At 40.8% G+C, this 18040-nt stretch overlaps 1 protein-coding gene across 1 annotated transcript; it reads left to right on the forward strand.

The window, feature by feature from the left end:
• Window positions 1-933: 933 nt before the first annotated feature.
• Window positions 934-7053, forward strand: Cenpa (centromere protein A). Its single transcript, XM_027933480.2, has 5 exons — window positions 934-1147; window positions 4431-4540; window positions 5234-5311; window positions 5583-5737; window positions 6070-7053. The coding sequence occupies exons 1-4, from the start codon at window positions 1054-1056 to the stop codon at window positions 5715-5717; spliced, it is 417 nt and encodes a 138-aa protein (XP_027789281.1). The 5' UTR covers window positions 934-1053; the 3' UTR covers window positions 5718-5737; window positions 6070-7053.
• Window positions 7054-18040: the final 10987 nt, after the last annotated feature.

The following is an 18040-nucleotide window of genomic DNA, read 5'->3' on the forward strand; positions in this document are numbered from 1 at the left end:
AAGTTTTATTGTTTTGCTAGCAAAGGAGAAACATAGGAGGGGCGCCCTGATGGTATGTTAGGATTCGCTTGTTAATTTGAAAGATATTCACTTCCTAGATCCTCTGGCAGACATTTCCTTGCTGTGGAGCACAAATAACTCAAGGTAATCTTGTTCCCCTCCTCAGATTAGGGAGGAGGAGAAGGAAAAGAGGAAAAAGAAAACTTCTCCGTTTTAAAAATAAGCCTCAGAGCTATATTCAAAAGGCGAAATGGATCACGGTCACATGTGGGTCTGTTTCCTCATCTTTAAAGCCACCTCACGGTTGATAGAGCTACATAAAATATTCGAGGAAAGTGACTTGTCAAAGAGAAATACATTCTTCAGCCCACGCGGTGGCGCACGTCCGGAATCCCAGCAGTTTATGAGGCTGAGGCTGGAGAATCGCAAATTCATAAACCAGCCTCAGCAAAAGCGAAGCGCTAAGCAACTCAGTCTCTAAATCAAACACAAAATAGGGCTGGGGATGTGGCCACACTGGCTCAGTGGTCCAGCGCCCCTGAGTTCAATCCCGGATCCCGGTAACAAACTGCTCCCGAAAAGAGAAACACGTTCTTCAGCACTGAGATTTCCTTTTTGGCCAGAGCTCACCCAAAGGCGTCTGTCCTATCGGTCAAACAGCCAGCCCCATCACAAGCCAGACGCCATTCATTTCTCCAAGTGCTCATTGGCTGATTCCACGGTGGATCCGCCTTTCCCCAGCTTTCCTCCTATCACCGCCGCGGTCCTTCTGTCGGCCCGTGCCCTTATTGGTCTTTCCTGCGGTCGCTCTATGCCTGGCATTCAGAGTTAGCCACTGGGAGTCTCTGAATTGGGGTTTTAAATAACGCCAGCCGTGAAGTAGGCGGGGCGGGAGATTTGAACGGAAGGCGACGCTGACTGGGTGGAGCACCGGCTCCTCAGTGGCCCTCTGCCCGGGCGCTTTTCTGTTGGTAACCAACCTTCAGATACGGGTCCGGAAGGCCGAACAGGAGCCGTGGGGCGACCGGGAGCCGGGACCCTTTGTGGCCCGCGATGGGCCCTCGCCGCCGACGCCGCAAGCCAGAGACCCCGAAGAGGCGCAGCGCGAGTCCACCTCGCGGGACCCCGCGGCGGGAAGCCTCCTTAGGTAACCCGCGTGGCCCTTCCCTTGCAGCTCACCCCGGAGCGAGGCATGGAAACGGAATTGCCACACTTCTCAGACGAGAAGGACGAGGCTTGTTGCGGAGCTGACAGAACGGCTGGTCCCGTGGCCTTCCGCTGCCAGTGGACACAGCCTCTGCCTTCCAGCCTCTGCTCCGGGCACGGTCCAGTGCTCAGCCCAACTAAGGGCTGCAGAAGGGGGCAAGGACTGGCCCGACAGCCTGTTCCTAAGACCAGTTCTTCTTGTTACTACACACATTTATCGCGCGCTTACCACTAAACTCTTTTTCATGCATTATCTCATCTTTGTATTGTGCCCATTTTACAGCTTGTGAGAGAACTGAGGCACAGGCAGGCCAGGTAACTTAAGCAGTCACACAACTGGTTCTGGTAGACCCAAGATTTTTAAGCATTTGTGTTTGTGGTTTTTTTTTTTTTTTTTTTTTTTTTTGTATGTGTGTGTGTGTGTGTTTTATTGCCTTGCTTTGGGTGACAATTTCTAACTGCAGTCCTACTCTTAAGAGCTGTCTTTCCAGGTTTGTTTTCCTTCAGTGAGTGTTGGGCCTTAATCAAGACTCCCTGCACTCACCCGCTTCCCTTTCTTGGGAAGTAGGAAGAGTTTATGGTCCTCAGTTTCTTGATTTGGGGCTGGAGTTGGCAAGGGTGGGGACTGCACACGACAGCAATAGCTGCTGTACTTGTCTTCTGAGAGCAAGGGGGGAAATGTATTTTAGATGATTTTAGATATTACTGTTGTAAGAAATGTAAAGAAAAAAATATTTTTCTTTGCTAAAACATAAGAATTTAACCTTTGCATACAGCCAATTTGCTAAATTCTTTTTTGGTGCTGGGGATTGAACACAGGCCTCATAGACCATGGGCTAGCCCTTTATCTCTGAGCTGCATCCCCAGCCCTTCATTAATCCTAGAAGTTCTTCTATTGCTTCAATTGTATTTTTTTTTAAGCAAGCTATTATAGCATCCGCAAATAATGATTTTTGACTCTTTTGTGTTTTTACACGTTTTATTTCTTATTGCATGGTATTAGTGAGACTCTAAGACTGGAAGAGTATTATCTTGGCCATCTTTGTCTTGTTCTCGATGTTAATGGGAGTGTTAAATATGACGTTTGTTGTTGCTTTCCAATGTAGAAGCATCCTTTCTATTATTTCTGATTAAATGAAAAGTTTTGCCTCAAATGGGCACTTATACTTCTTTTGGCAGTCCTGTTGCTCTTGTCTGGTATTGTTGCTTTTCCATTCTCCCCATGACAATTCCATACTTTTTTTTTTTTCCTTTTCCTTTTTGACATAGGATCTTGCTGAGTTGCTCAGGCTGTCCTTGAACTTGTGATTCTTCTATCCTTTTGCCTCAGACTCCTGAGTAACTTGGCATTATAGGTATGCGCTACCATAGCCTGCTCCCCCTCTTCATACAGCTTCAGTCTCCTCACTTACTCTTAGGGAGGGGTGTTTCCTTGACACCACATTTCCAGCTTCCTAGACTACCCATTTCTTTCCCTTTTATAACTATCCTTTTAAGTAGTGATTATAATGGCCTTGCCTAGGTATCTGCCTTCTTATCAAAAGCTGCTCCAGCTTCTTCAAGGGCTCTTAGCTATGTCTTTCTTTCACCTGCAAAAGGGCTTTTTTTGGTCCCCTCTACCTGCACCTAAAATTAAATCCAAACATTAGCATTGGCAAACGTGCTCCAGTATTTATGATCCTCAGAAAAAGGGCAAGGGGATTTCCTTGAGCCCATATTCTCAACTCCCTATATTCTCCATTTCTGTTTCCCTTTATAGCTACTCTTTTAAGTAGCCAGACTCAAGTGTACACATTACTCCCCACTTCCCAGTCACCCTTCAACCCACCTCAATCCCACTTTCTGCAGCTACTAACCATACTTGAACTACTTGAACTACTACAGCAACTTTCATTTGCCCAATCCAACAGGCAGGTCTATGTCTTTTCCTACTGTCTCAGAAGCATTTGACACAGTGGGCCACTTTCTCCTTGAAACATTCTGTTCCCTTGGCTTCCACGACACCATGCAATCTGGCAGTTCCTGCTTGGTTCTCTTGACTGCCTGTGTCACCTCTCTCCAACTCCTTGATGTGGGACTTGGCATCTTTTTCTCTTCTATCCCCTGCCTGGTGATCTCATCTACCCCTGTGATTCTAAATACCACTTTTAGAGGCTGGGGATGTGGCTCAAGTGGTAGCACGCTCGCCTAGCATACATGAGGCACTGGGTTCAATTCTCAGCACCACATAAATGTAAAATCAGGATGTACTTTTTTTTTTTTTTTTAATTTTATTTATTTACTTATATGTGGTGCTGAGAATCAAATCCAATGCCTCACATGCTAGGCAAGTGTTCTATTGCTGGGCTACAACTCCAGTCCCTATTATCTTTAATATTTCTTTTGCTCCATGTTCTTTTAATTTTTAAAATAACTCTAATAATGACTTTTTATAATCAGGCCTCTGGACAAATTCTTTTTTTTTTTTGAACTAACGGTTGAACCCAGGTGTGCTTTTCCACTGAACTACATTCCCAGTCCTTTTTATTTTGATATAAGGTCTAAGTTACTTGTGATCCTCCTGCTTCAACCTCCTGTCACCAGGACCACAGGCATGTACCACCTGAGATGAACTTAGCCATCTTTTAATGTCAATGTTGGAACTAGAATTTGAGCCAAAGGTTGTGACTCTATAACCTGCATTCCTGACACTGGCACTGACTTATGCTAATTCTAAAGCTCATTGGCCTCTAATGAACTGTGGCCAACTGTCTTCACTTCTCTAGGCCCCAGGATAATCAAGACAGGGGTATTGTAGGAGACAGTATCTGATTCCTTCCAGCTGTTAACAAAAAGGCCTAAAACCAAAATAAATGAGTTTTCAATCTAGTGAGAAAGATAAGAGAAATACCAAGTACTGTGGCGCCCAGAGGAGGGAGGCAACCCTGGGTTCCCATCTGTTGGGAAGGGCTTGGGATTCAGGAAAGGCTTCATGGAAATGTTAGCACTCAAATCTCAAAGGAACATCCATTTTTTTTTTTTTTTTTTAATTTAGTAAATGTTTAGCAACTATCTGCTGTTTTCTAGTTGCTAAAGAGAGGTGAATGAAACATTCTGCCCTTGTGGAGCATACTTGCTCACAGTCACAGCCTAGTGACTTCACAGTTGATCTGTCTCAACCAAACTGCAAGGCATCACCCATTTTCTACTGCACCTTCTCTTCATGATCCATCTGTTTTGTTTAGGTTCTTCCTCTCGTCAACATAGTCGGAGGAGAATTGGCTGGATTAAGGAGATCAAAAATCTACAGAAGAGCACAGACCTCTTGATAAGGAAGTACCCCTTCAGCCGCCTGGTAAGCTCCAGGGAGCTTCCCACCACTCCATGCCACCCTCTTTCTTTTAAATTTCCCAGATATGTAGGACCCTACCATGTCTTACCTAGGTGACTAAGTTACATATTCTTTAACCTGGTAGAGGACTCCATCTTCTGGAAATATGAGCCCTCCAAAGGCCCTCCAACCTTGCAGTTCTCTCTGGAATTGATACCCCCACTACCTCTACTTTGAAACTGTGCTTTGACTATAGAAATAGAACTCTCTCGGGCTGGGGTTATGGTTCAGAGGTAGAGTACTCGCCTCGCATGTATGAGACCCTGGGTTCGATCCTCAGCATCACATAAAAATAAGAAAGTGAAATAAAGGTATTATGTCCAACTACAACTAAAAAATAAATATTAAAAAATAATAAATTGATGTTTAAGAAAAAGAGAAGAAAAGAAATAGAACTCTCTCATCCACCTGCCGTTTTATCCCTTTTCCTACCCTGGAGATTGCCTCCTTATCTCCCTCCTAGCACCAGTAAGAGATATGCCATTTTCTAAGCTGCCAGGAGTCCATACCTGCTGCTGGTTGGGCCCTAACATTAAGGGCCAGGACAGATTGATGGAGATGTGAATTCATGGGAGACAGTTGGAGAGAGTCTGTCTTCCCTTTAATCTCTCTTTTGTTACTCTACTACTCCTGATCTCTGTCTCCACTCCTCCGCAGGCAAGAGAAATATGTATGAAATTCTCACGTGGTGTGGACTTCAGTTGGCAAGCCCAGGCCCTGTTGGCCCTTCAAGAGGTAAGAAGGGGCTCAAATACCACTGGTGAGTGCTGAGAGGAGGAGAAAGAACATTCCAGAATTCCATGGGACTGCCTGTGAAATATTACAGGCTGGTCTGACCTCCTGAAGACAATGGCATATTGATGAGGGTTTGGAGGAGATTCTGTGTGGTGGCAGCAGAGCTCTTTAGTCATTCCCTCTGTCCTTTTTGAGCTCTCAGAAGTGCAACAGGTCTCCAAAGAGCAGCCTGTGCCTTTTGTCTGTGTCTGTCATTTTCTCTTTTGCCCAGGCAGCAGAAGCATTTTTAGTTCACCTCTTTGAGGATGCCTACCTCCTCTCCTTACATGCTGGCCGAGTCACTCTTTTCCCCAAGGATGTGCAGCTGGCCAGGAGGATCCGTGGCATCGAGGAAGGACTTGGCTGAACTCCTGCAGCACTGTCTCTGTAAGTCTTTGTGGCTCACCAGAGAGCAAGTACACTGGGGGAAGACACCCAACTGCTCAGCCTTGGGGCAGGAATTTCTCTGAAGGGATCTTCCTTCTCCATCCTTAGTTCCCTGCCCTCTCATCTTGCCCCTGTTCCCTAGTAATACCTTGGCCTTTACTTGACTACATGGGAGTCTGTGGCTCATGCCCTTTTGAATAATGTCAAATATATTTTTCTCTTATCCCCCAAATCTCAGAATTTGACAAGGAGCAGATCTCATTTTTATTTAAAGAAAATGTTTTCTTACTTTTGAAAATGCCTTTTTAGTAAATGTGACTCCTAAATTTCAGGGATGTTACCTGGGACTCTCTGGAGCTACAACTAGACCCAGTGGTGTCTGAGGTGCTACCTGGATTTCGTTGTCTCTGAGCGGTGTGTGACTGTTGCCCTTTAAACTTTCTTTATGAAGGAGAAGAATGCCCGTTTCCTCTGTAGCAGAGGTGTTATAGGAGACAATCAACACAGTTCCAAAGGCCTGAAAAGACTTAGTTGGTGTGTTACTCATATGACTCCTAAAGGATTTTGAAGACATCAGATCTGTCATGTTATAGGAAAAGGATATTTACTTTGTTTTAGATCTTTCTGTACTTTATGCATTTTTTAACCATGTGTATATTTGTACTGTTATTGAAAATGAAAGGGAAGAATAAAGATAAATAAATAAAAAATTTTTTAAATGTAAGGGAAAAATAAGAGAAGAGCACTTCCATTTGTTACCTTAAAGGACCCAACTCTCCTCATGTACAAATCTCTGCCTTCCAGATTAATATCATTAGTGACTGTCAACAAATGTGTTGCTTTTCAAAACTAAATTGGGAGTTGAAATAGAAATAATTTTTATGTTGTTGTTTGGTTTTGGGACTAGGGATCAAATCTAGAACCTTATACATGCTAAGCATGCACTCTACTCCCAGCCTGAAAAATTCTGATTCCTTCTAGCAAATTTCTATCAAAATAATTCAGAAATTCTCTCATAGAATTTAGCATTTTATTTTTAGTTGTAAATCATAGATATATCATATCCATCCAAGATTTTGTTTATTCTAATTTTTTTAAAAAATTTTGGGGTACTGGGGATTGAACTCAGGGACAATTAACCACTGAGTTACATTCCCAGCCCTTTTTATTTTTTATTTTGAGATAGGGTCTCAGTAAATTTCTGAGGTTGGCCTTGAACTTGTGATCCTCCTGCCTCAGCCTCCCAAGTGTCAGGAATTACAGGTGTGTGCTAACAAGGTACCCGTCATAAATCCAGGATTTTAAAAGTGTTTTTTCAATGCTTTTATAGGTGTTTTTATAGCTTCTTTGTGGAGAAATAATAAAAATAATTCTTTAATGAAAAAATTAAAATGAAGGTATTGTTTTAGCACATGGAGATTATACCATATTTTTTTGTATTTTAACATTAAGTTCCTCAGTTGCACACCATTTGCAAACACCCACAATTAAAATGAGAATCAAGGGATGTGGTTTTGCCTCTGAAGTAGAAATGAGCAGGTAAAACCCTCGTCCTGTTTCTAAATGCAATTTAAGAAATTTCATGAGAAATGAAAAATGCCACCCAAAGATCTGAGAAATGTGAGTGATAAAAATGAGCAGTGAGTGCAGACTACTAATAATGATATATTGGTCAGCTAAATTCAGAGACAGACCAAAGGGAAGCGCTGAATTTTACTGCTTAATAAATTTTAGCCCTTTGGAAAAACTTGTTTGACATCAAGTCATATTTATGCAGACATTTGAATAAAGCTTATCTAACCTTGAATATATTTAGTGTTCTTGTCAGAGTATTGTTGATTAGAAGATTATAGACTTTCTGTGGTTTTCTTTGACATTTCTTTGCTCTTGAAATTGTACTTAGCTGTATTTCACTAGGCCAGGCAGGACACGTGCTTTCTGTATCACATGGTATTTGTATGATAACATGAGAATAAGTAATTTACATCATGATAATTAATGTTATACAGTGTTACAATTTACTGTAAATTTTGAGCACTTCTGTTGTTCAATTTTGTGTGTGTGTGCTTCTATACTTTCTAGGTGATTTTTATCAGCATTCTTACCTTTCCACTGAATTTTTTCTGTTTTTATATTTTTAATATAAAGTATTTTTTATTATTTTTTTTTTAAAAAATGCCGGGCACCGTGGCATAGGCCTGTAATTCCAGCAGCTCCAGAGGCTGAGAAGGAGGATCATGAGTTCAAAGGCAGCCTCAGCAACAGTGAAGCACCAAGCAACTCAGTGAGACCCTGTCTCCAAATAAAATATAAAATAGGACTAGGGATGTGACTCTGTGGTCAAGTGCCCCTGAGTTCAATCCCTAGTACAAAAAAAAAAAAAAAAAAAAAAATCTAACATTTTAATCAATTAGTGGTTCACTCAACAAAACAGAAACCACTTGAACTACTTCAAGCAAAGAGGAATTTGAAGAAGGGATTGGCTATAATCACTTCAGGAGTGATGGAGGAGCAAAAGGAAAGAGGATAAGGATCAAACAACTGCCAGGGCCCAAAGCCCATCCTCACTGCTGCTTTGCAATGCAGGCCCCTGCCACTACTGCATTGAACTGTATCAGTGCTACTGAGGAAGAAGTCAGAAGCCCCATTTTGCCTGCTTCTGCTGGTGCTACTGCTGCTGCCACTGCCTCCACCAAAGGCACTTCCAAAACAGGAAAGAAAATGTCTCCTTTGTTCCTCCCACCTTCCAGGACCCCCTTGCATCTCACACTGGCAGAACCTAAACAGAAGCACCTTCAAGGGAGCCTGGAAATATAATTGGCTAGCTTCTAACCCTGCTGTGTTACAGAGAACTTGAAAAGGTGGGAATGGGGCTTGGAGCCAATAGATGGAATTAGCACACATCCCACCCTTGTTTCATGAGTGCAATACCATTTTAAGGGCATTTATTATAAGTTTTTGTTTTGTTGCGTAGTTTGTTTTCCCTTAGTTGCCTTACCCCTATGTCCTACATTTGTTCTAGTCTTTCTTTTACTTCTGATGTGTTCCTTTGATTTCTAACCAGCCTTGTGGGTAAAATGGAAAGAAAAAAAAAAAAAAAAAAGCTCATTGGGAGTTCTGAGCAGTTTAATGGGACTTGTTGACTTTGAGATTTGCTGTGAAGTGATCAGGTGAGCCTTTTGGTAGGGAATCCCCTGTTATCTTAGACTAGACACATGCACAGAGAACAGTCATCCAGCCTTCTTGGAAAGCTAAAGCCTAACTCAGCAGAGGGAGAGCTGAGAATACCCATATTCAAAGTTTACTATGCATAAGCCTACTTACTATCCCTGGATTTGGCCTCCATAAGTCCACACACCCTCCATCACGTCATCTCTTGAGAACAAGGACCCATCTATGGGGATGGAGACAGGCAATCATCCAGTGAATGAATGGTAGGGGAAAAATGTCCAGAGATTTGTTTTTTTCCTAAATGGCTTACAACCAATCTTCTATTTAGCCAAATATTTCCCCCAGTTGCAAAAGTATTTGATAACTCTCAGTTTCTGAACATTATGAAGATTTTGCAGTGTGGATCCTGATAGTTTTCCATCATCTACTGCTACCTTAGGATTCTATAGTCTATGAAATCAGTTTCTACTTATTCATTTGCTTTTTAACTTTCAAAAAATTTTTTGCTGTTTTGCATCTCTTGTTCTCCCCATCTTTGTGAATTGATGTTGATATTCTTACTCTGTATAGAATTACATATTGGCAGTATTCTTTTTTCATATGAAAAAGTTAATTTCTTGGTTTTTGGGGTTCTGTTTTTGCTGTTGAGATGTTAGTTGTCAATACAATTGATTCTTTGAAATTAATATTTCTGCAATATAATTTTGTTATGTCTAAGTGTGGATTTTTTTTAATCTTGCTTGATATTCACTGGGCTTCTTGAATATGGATTGATGTCTTTTCACCTATTCTCAACTATTACTGTTTGAAATATTTCCCCATTCTCTCTTCTCTCCTCTCCTGAAACTCTCATTGTTGGCTTTCTAGTCCTTTTTGTTATGTCTTCTGATTTTCTTTTCTTTGCCATCTTTTTGTCTATCAGTGCTAACAGATTATTTCTTCTACGTCTATGTTTCTTCTACCCTTCTTTGTAATACATTGATTTTTCTCTTCAGCTATTTCTAACCTAGTTTTAAACCTGTTTTCTTATTTTAATTCATTGTATTTTTTAGTTCTACAATATCTTTTTGGTTCTTTCTAATTTTTCATGTTATTTTTTATAGTTTCCATTTTTCTGCTGAAACTTTGTTGAATTTGGCCTTTATTTCCTTTAACAGAATGAGCATCATTGTTTTCCAGATCTGATTCTCAAATCTAATGATTTGAGTATTTTCAATTCTTATGGGTCTCTTTCTCTTGGTTCTTGCTCATGATCTATTTTCTCATTAGTGCTTAATTACCTATCACATCTATATGAGGAAATAATTTGAGGCCTACAACGACATCTTCCTCTAAAGAGGAAATATGACATACATATTCCCTTGCATCTTCCAATCAATGTTTGCAGAATTCACATTTCTTCTTTCAAATTCCTGGAGGCACTGAACATTCAGAAACATCTTAATTCAATGGCTACTTACTCACCTTACTCCTAGGGATCACCAGCCTTCCCAGGGCAGCTTCCCATGCTTACTTTGGAGGGTCTGTATTCCGCTGTCATCTCCCGAGCTACCCAAGGCTGCCAAAAACATAGCTCATTTTTCAGCTACCTTTTCAGGGCTGGCACAAAACCCCCTAAAGAAAATGTTGCACCTAATCTGCTGTTAAACCCACCTCAGATTTCCATTCTGTCTCCACTCTTGCATCAGTAATTACTAATAAGTAATCACTAGCTTGTTAGCAATTTAATGCTCTTAAGTTATAGACAAAGATATAAATATTGTCCTACTTTTTCAGTTGTCCTCAGTAGGAGAGTGGTCCTGATGGCCTAGTCTACTATTCCTGAAAATTGAGGTTCAATGTGTTTCTTGATTTTCTTATTTTCATCCTTACTTTAGTATGTACTTATTAACATTAAAATAAAACAAAATAATTTAAATTTATTCAGTATCAAACATACCATGCTATCACAAGTAACATCAAAACTAAGTTGTAAGTTTGGGGAAACCAACTCAAACTGACTTGAGGGGAGAAGGTTCACAGGACTTAAGAGTATTCCCGACTTAGCCATAGCTAAATCTAAGGAGAGTACAATGCCATCAAAGTATGATCGATCCCTCTCCACTTTTGGCATTGCTGCTTCTATTGGTGTTCCTCTTAGGCAAGCCTTTGGATCCCATGACTATGTTTTATGGCTAAAGGGAATTGAGGTTGCAGATGGAATTAAGAGTGCTAGTCAACTGGCATTAAAATAGGGAGATTATCCTAGATTATTCATTGGGCCCAATGTATTTTAAAAGGCCATTAAAAGTGGAAGAGGGAGCCAGGTATGCTGGCATATGCCTATAATTCCAGCTACTTAGGAAGCTGAGGCAGAAAGTTTGAGCCAGCCTGGGCAACTTACCATGACTGTCTCAAAAAAAGGCAGGGGCGGGGGCCTGGGTTATAGCTTAGCGGTTGAACACTCCTGTGTTCAGTCCCAGTACCAAAGAGGGCTGGGAGCATAGGAAGTGGAAGAGAGAGACAAGAGAGTCAAACAAGACAATAGAAGAATGATCAGAGATACATTGCTGGCTTTGAGGTGGAAGAAGGGGACTACACCAAGGAATCTAGGCTACCTTTAGAAGCTAAAAAGAACAATTGACTGTCCCTTAGAACCTTTAGAAATAAGAATAGGCCTGCTAACACCTTGATTTTTAGTCTTGTGAAATTTGTGTTCAGACTTGTACAGAACTATAAGAATAAATTGCATTATGCTTAAAATACTAAAAACTTTTGGTAATTTGTTATAGCAGCAATAGAAAGCTAACACAAGTTTGGCTTTATTTCAATGTTATTTCCAAGAATTAAAAACTTCTATTTTTAATTTTTTAAAATTTTAAATATTGCATATATATTCCAAACTACCATAAGTCACAATTTTACAGCTCAGTTTTCACAACCTGAAGCACTAATGTAGGCCAGTATTCAAGAATCACATTCCTAGCATCCCATAATCCTACCTTGCACCTGACTCTAGTTGATAGTTCCCTTGTCTAGGATAATAATAATCCTGACTTTTAATATCATAGTCTAGTCTACTATTTTAATATCATAGATTAGTTTTGACTATTGTATTAAATGGAATCATACAGTATATTTCCCTTGCATCTTCCAATCAATGTTTGCAGAATTCACATTTCTCAGGTGTTAATTTTTACTGCTATACAGTCAGCCCTCTATGTCCATGAATTCTACACCTCAGCTTTAATCAACCTCAGATCAAAAATGTTTGAATAAAAATTAGATCTGTACTGAATATATACAAACTTTTTTCTCTTGTAATTTCCTCAACAGTATAGTAAAACAACCATTTACATAGCATTTCCTTTGTGTGAGGCATTATAAGTAGTCTAGCAGTAATTTAGAATATATGGGAGGATGTGTGTAAGTTATATGCAAGTACTATACCATTGTATATGAGGGATTTGAGTATCTATCCATAGGGGGTCTTAGAGCCAATCTCCTACAGATAGCAAGGGACAATTGTGTTCCCTTGTATAGTAGATCTAAATTTACATATACCCCCCCCCTTTTTTTTTGGACATTTGGGTAGTTTAGAGTTTAAGACTGTTAGAAATATTGACCATTTGTATTGCCTGTTATGGTTTATATATGAGGTGTCTCCTAAAAGCTCATGTATGAAACAGTGTGAGAAAGTTTAGAAGTGAAATGTTTGGGTTATGATAGCTTTAACATAATCAGTGCATTCATCTTCTGATAGGAGTTAAATGATGGTAATGAGGCAGGTAGAGTGTGGCTGGAAGAGGTGGGTTATTGGAGTGTGCCTTTGGGATATATAGTTTGTCCTTTGTGAGCAAGAGCTCTCTACTTCTTGGTGGCCATGTCTTGAGCCACTTTCCTCCACCACACTCTTCTGCCATATGTCAGGCACAGAGCAATGGAGTTGGCTGTCTATAGATGAGATCTCTGAAACTGGGAGACCCAAATAAACTTTTCCTCCTCTAAAATTGTTTTTATCGGGTCTTTTGGTCACTGCAGCATAAAAAAAAGGGCGGGGGGACTAAAACATTGCCTTAAAATATTATAAAATCAGAGATGTAATTCATTGTAAAGTTTTTGCAAATGTTCCAAATATTTGAAAGAAAACAATTTCTAATACATATGTATGTATAAATTTTGTGTAATCTCATGAATATATGTTTTGCACTTTTCTGAAAAAAGCCGTGACTTTCATGAGGTCCACTACCCATGAATGATTATGAACCCCATTCTGGAATTACTTGAATTATTTTGGCTTCAAACTCATATTAATGATTATAAGTATATTGTAAAAGCACACTGTAGTTTTCACATCGATTTTGTTTTAATGTTCAAAGCCCACTTGACACATATTTGTGGAAGTTTCCACCCCTCTACTAGCATCAGAGGGATAATAATTTCTTCAGTGGAAACAGCTTTTCACTGACAATGATCTGTCAGCATCTGGCTTAGTGCTTACAACTACAGACAAACACATCATTTATGTTAGATGGATTTGGAGCTCAGAGACACTAAGTGGAATAAAAATCAAGTTGGTCTTAAAGGAGCAGCCAAAGCATTTTGATTGAGGATTTCTCCTTTCCCCTCCCCATCACTAGGCCAATATTGCTGTCCCATATGATTCCCACAGGGGAGGAATAGATCTGTAATTTTTTCGGATCAATTTAAGTTCCTCTTCATTCTGCAACCTTCATTACTGCAGACCTTTAAGTCCATGTCCTCTACAATCTATTTAGGGAAGCAGTCTTACTACTTAGCATCTGCCACCATCCTTTTCCTGCTAATTGGCCAGACCCAGCAAATCCAGTTGATCTCAAACCACACTTATTTCCCCAACTACCTATCCTTTCTCTAACCAGCACCCTTCAAATACCACTGGGGTTTTAGCTACTGATTTTTTTTTTTAATTCTTTGCCCATCCATGCCTGAGCACCATGGAATCCTCCACTGGGCTGGTATCTCCATCCCTGGGCTTTGGCATAAACTGTGGGGAGGGCAGGCTTCAGTTATGACAGTACCTGGCATTCTCCAGGGCTGTGGTCCTGGGAGGCAAGGTTGATTTTCCCATTCTCAAGGTAGTTGAGCCTCATGGGAAGGACACCCAAGTCTTGTCCACCTATGAGCAGTGTGAAAGGGGATCCAAGTGGTAAAAGGAACAGCCAAGGTGCTTTCCAGGGTGGTACTACATCCAAAGCAATAGGTCTAAAAGTGCTTTGGATCATTATTTTCAGCTAAAAGAATCTTTCATGTGACTCCTTTGTTTTTGTTTCTTAAACCTTATGTTTAGCTTGGATTCATCATAGAATTTCAGGGTCAAAAGGATTCTTAAAAGTCATTAACCTAGACCTATTTGAATCTCTTCTGTAGCTCTCTGCAACACCAACCTTTCTTCAAATACCTTCAATAATAAAAAAACACTATTTACTCAAGGAATTAAGTTTCAGAAATCTCTAATTGTTCAAATCCAATTCATTGGCAATTTAAATGCATTTTTCCTGCTACATGTAAACATGATCTATTTAATATTTCCATGGTAAAACTTGAGAAGACCAATGTGGCTATACTCAAAAATGTAAGTGAAATGTTGCTGTTATATGAAGGAGGAAAAAGAGTGGAACAGGAAGCTGTAGGGCTAAATTGACAGCCAATGTAAGCATGGTTTTTGTTTTTTAGTTTAGTTTAGTTTTTTTTTTTTTTTTTTTTTTTTTGCTTGAGCATGCTTTTTGATAAATGGAGCAATAGAAGCAGCAAGAATTTTCTAAGCTGTTTATATTTCTTTCTACAAAGTAACACAGATTGATCATACTGATTCAAAGTTAAGAAATCTTCTAACTCCTCCTAAGATAATAGCCGACTTTGCTACCCACTCTTTCAGGAGGAGAGTTCATAGGGATTGCTAAACTAGACTCAGAAATGTCCCTCTTCTGTTTCCATGGCAATGAGGTCAGCCAGGAGAAGCAGCAGAAGATACCAGGAGAAAACAGAGACTGGTGGGGTCAAAGTCTTTGTCAAAGCCTCAAAAACTCATCACACTTGGAGACCCTGTTTCCCCTCCCTGACTCTTTCCCCTTTCCTGGCAGACCCCACAGGAATGTCCCTGGGTCAGGGCTCCTCAGAGACCAGACACTGCTGGGAAATCAGGGAGCTTGGTCTTAGTTCTGAAGCTGATATTATTGCCAAACCTACCTTGCACTTCTATTTCTAGAGTTAAACTCAAAGGGCAGGGCTTGTTAAGTAGTATTGTTGTTCAGAGAGGCCTGAGCTCTCTGGTGACAAGAATCTTCCTCAGGAAGGCATCAGTGACTGCAGTTTGCATCTTTCTGCTATGGATCAGAAAGTGTTCAGTAGATGTTTCTGGAATGAATTGACAGATCCATAGGACCTTAAATTTTCCCTTCTGAATAGAGTTTGCAGCCAGGTTCCTTATTTTGCCTAGGATCTGACAGGGTATGACAGTGCATCCGGAAGTCTAAATTTAATAAATGTGGAATTTTAGAATCCTTTTTTTTAAATACATGGAATTTTTTCTAATACATGGAATACTTTACAATCCTTATTACACATAGAGCACAAAGTTTTGTATCTCTGTATAAAAAGTATGCCAATTTATGCCATTATACACGTACTTTTTTGCATTACAATTCTTTTTTTTTTTTTTTAATTTTAATATTTATTTTTTAGTTATCGGCGGGTACAACATCTTCGTTTTGCATGTGGTGCTGAGGATCGAACCCGGGCCGCACGCATGCCAGGCGAGCGCGCTACCGCTTGAGCCACATCCCCAGCCCCATTACAATTCTTAATACACATGCATACCACAATTTTTCATATCTCTGTTTGTATATAAAGTATGTTGACACCCAATTCAAGTCTTCATACATGTACTTTGTATAATGATGGCCATCACATTCCACCATCCTTGCTAATCCCCTTCTCCCTCCTTTTCCCTCCCACCCCTCTTCCCTATCTAGAATTAATCTAATCCTCCCATGTTCTCCCTCCCTACCCCACTATGAGTCACCTTCCTTATATCAGAGAAAACATTCGGCATTTGTTTTTTTGGGATTGGCTGACTGAATTTTAGAATCTTAATAGTTGGATTTTCAAGTCTTTATTAAAAGCAAAGAACAGTCTCTACTAAAAGCAGAGAAGCTGAGTTCCAGAGATAGGAAATGACTCCCCTAAAGCTAGAGAGCAGCTCCACTGGATTCCAAACTCCTGGAACACAGAGCCTCTGCATGCTGTATCTGCCTTCTCAGTTCCTAACCCAAGATTCAGCTTGGAATAAATACCCATTGAATGAAGATATGAATGAATGAGCAATAAATGAGTTGTAGCTGGAACACACATTTGCTATTGACATTAGAGGTTTCTGGGTTTCCATATGTCTGGGCATCTGTTGGCCTCTGGAAGCCCTGCTTAGTCTCAAAACTGAATTAGTCAGACTTGTTTCAAAATCAGAATATTTGAAAATCAAAGTATCCAAGAGGGTACTGGAGAGATAGGAGTTGACAGTTCTTACTTCTTGCCCCTGTGGGCAAAGCAAGTCATCCATTATAGAAAGCTATATACAGAGGGTCCCAGATCATAGCATGGAAAAAAGAAATGCTATTGAGTGTCATTCATGAAAAATACCGACAGAGAAAGCGGACTGGACACTCAAAGAGAGCCCATGGCTATTGTTCCTTCCCTGACCAGCTCTTCCCACCCCTTGCCTACATGAAATTTCCTCTAACCCACCCACCTCCTCCATCACCACCACGACCCCAAGCTGCAACCCCATGGAGTTTTACACATCTACCCATACCTGTGGATAGTAGGTTGGAGATGTCTTCCATCTCCATTGGATTGGAAAGCAATCCTACCCCATTTCACTCATGACTTCCCTCCCAGAATCCACTTTGCCACCATTGCTGTTTGTCTGGGTGATGAACCGGCTTATGGGGAATCCACGATAGATACTTGGTGGCACCTCTGAGAATGCGACCCTCAGGCTCCCAACTTGGCCCACAGGTAGGGATTATTCTACTGAGCCCATCAAGTAAGATGAACTAATGTTAAGAAGGGAACTGGGGATGTGGCTCAAGCGGTAGCGCGCTCGCCTGGCATGTGTGCGGCCCAGGTTCGATCCTCAGCACCACATACAAACAAAGATGTTGTGTCTGCCAAAAACTAAAAAATAAATATTAAAATTCTCTCTCTCTCTCTCTCCCTCTCTCACTATCTCTTTATAAAAAAAAAAGAAGAAGAAGAAGAAGGGCACTTAGAAATAAATAAAAATAAATGACATCCAATGCAGTTCCACTCAGCAGAGAACCAAGAGAATTTCCTAGCAGAGTATCTAATTGAATTATAGAGAACTCACAAGGAGGTTCCCATTGTGCTTTAAACAGTCCCCCTACCCAACCTCTGCCAAAGGTGTCAGTATGAACACCCTCTCTGGTCCACTCCCATGCAGAGAGGGATTGGAATAGAGGGTGGAGGGCAACATGCTGCTTATGCCGGGATAGACAGTGGCCCACCCTTAGAGCTTCCCCACCACTGCCTCCACTCCTGCAGGACTCTGATTTAGGGGACCCCTGTAAAATATCCCCTTGGTCCTTGTTATGGGCTGGACTGTGTCCCCTAAAAATTCATATGTTGAGAGGCTGGGGATGTAGTTCAGTAATAGAGCACTTGCCTGGCACATCAAGGCCCCAGCTTTAATTCACAAAATAAACAAATACATAAATAAGGTCTTATTTTGGAGTCCTTACCCCCACCACCTCAGCATGTGGCTGTATTTGGAGACAGGTTCTTTACAGTGGTTAAAAGGATGGGCTCTAATCCAAAAGGACTGGTGTCTTTATAAGGAGAAGAGATTAGGGCACAGACACACACAGAGGGATGACCAAAGGAAGCCACAGGAGAAGACAGCCATCCGAAAGCCTTAGAAGAAGTCAACCCTGCCTGCATCTACACCTGGGACCTCAGCCTCCAGAACTGAGGAAATAAATTCTGCTGTTTAAGATGCCCAGTCTGAGGCACTCTGTTATGGCAGCCCCAGCAGACATACACACCTCTCATCTGCCACCTGAATCTCTGCACTTTACAGGCACCCACAGAAGACGG

Source organism: Marmota flaviventris, chromosome 14 (assembly GCF_047511675.1).
Source record: "Marmota flaviventris isolate mMarFla1 chromosome 14, mMarFla1.hap1, whole genome shotgun sequence".
Taxonomy (NCBI): domain Eukaryota; kingdom Metazoa; phylum Chordata; class Mammalia; order Rodentia; family Sciuridae; genus Marmota; species Marmota flaviventris.

Excerpts from the sequence above, each read along its gene's own strand:
- Cenpa (XM_027933480.2), top strand. The coding sequence starts at position 1,054 with ATGGGCCCTCGCCGCCGACGCCGCAAGCCAGAGACCCCGAAGAGGCGC. Across the intron at positions 1,148-4,430 it reads GCGGCGGGAAGCCTCCTTAG|GTTCTTCCTCTCGTCAACAT; the intron begins GTAACCCGCGTG and ends TGTTTTGTTTAG. Across the intron at positions 5,312-5,582 it reads CCCTGTTGGCCCTTCAAGAG|GCAGCAGAAGCATTTTTAGT; the intron begins GTAAGAAGGGGC and ends TCTTTTGCCCAG.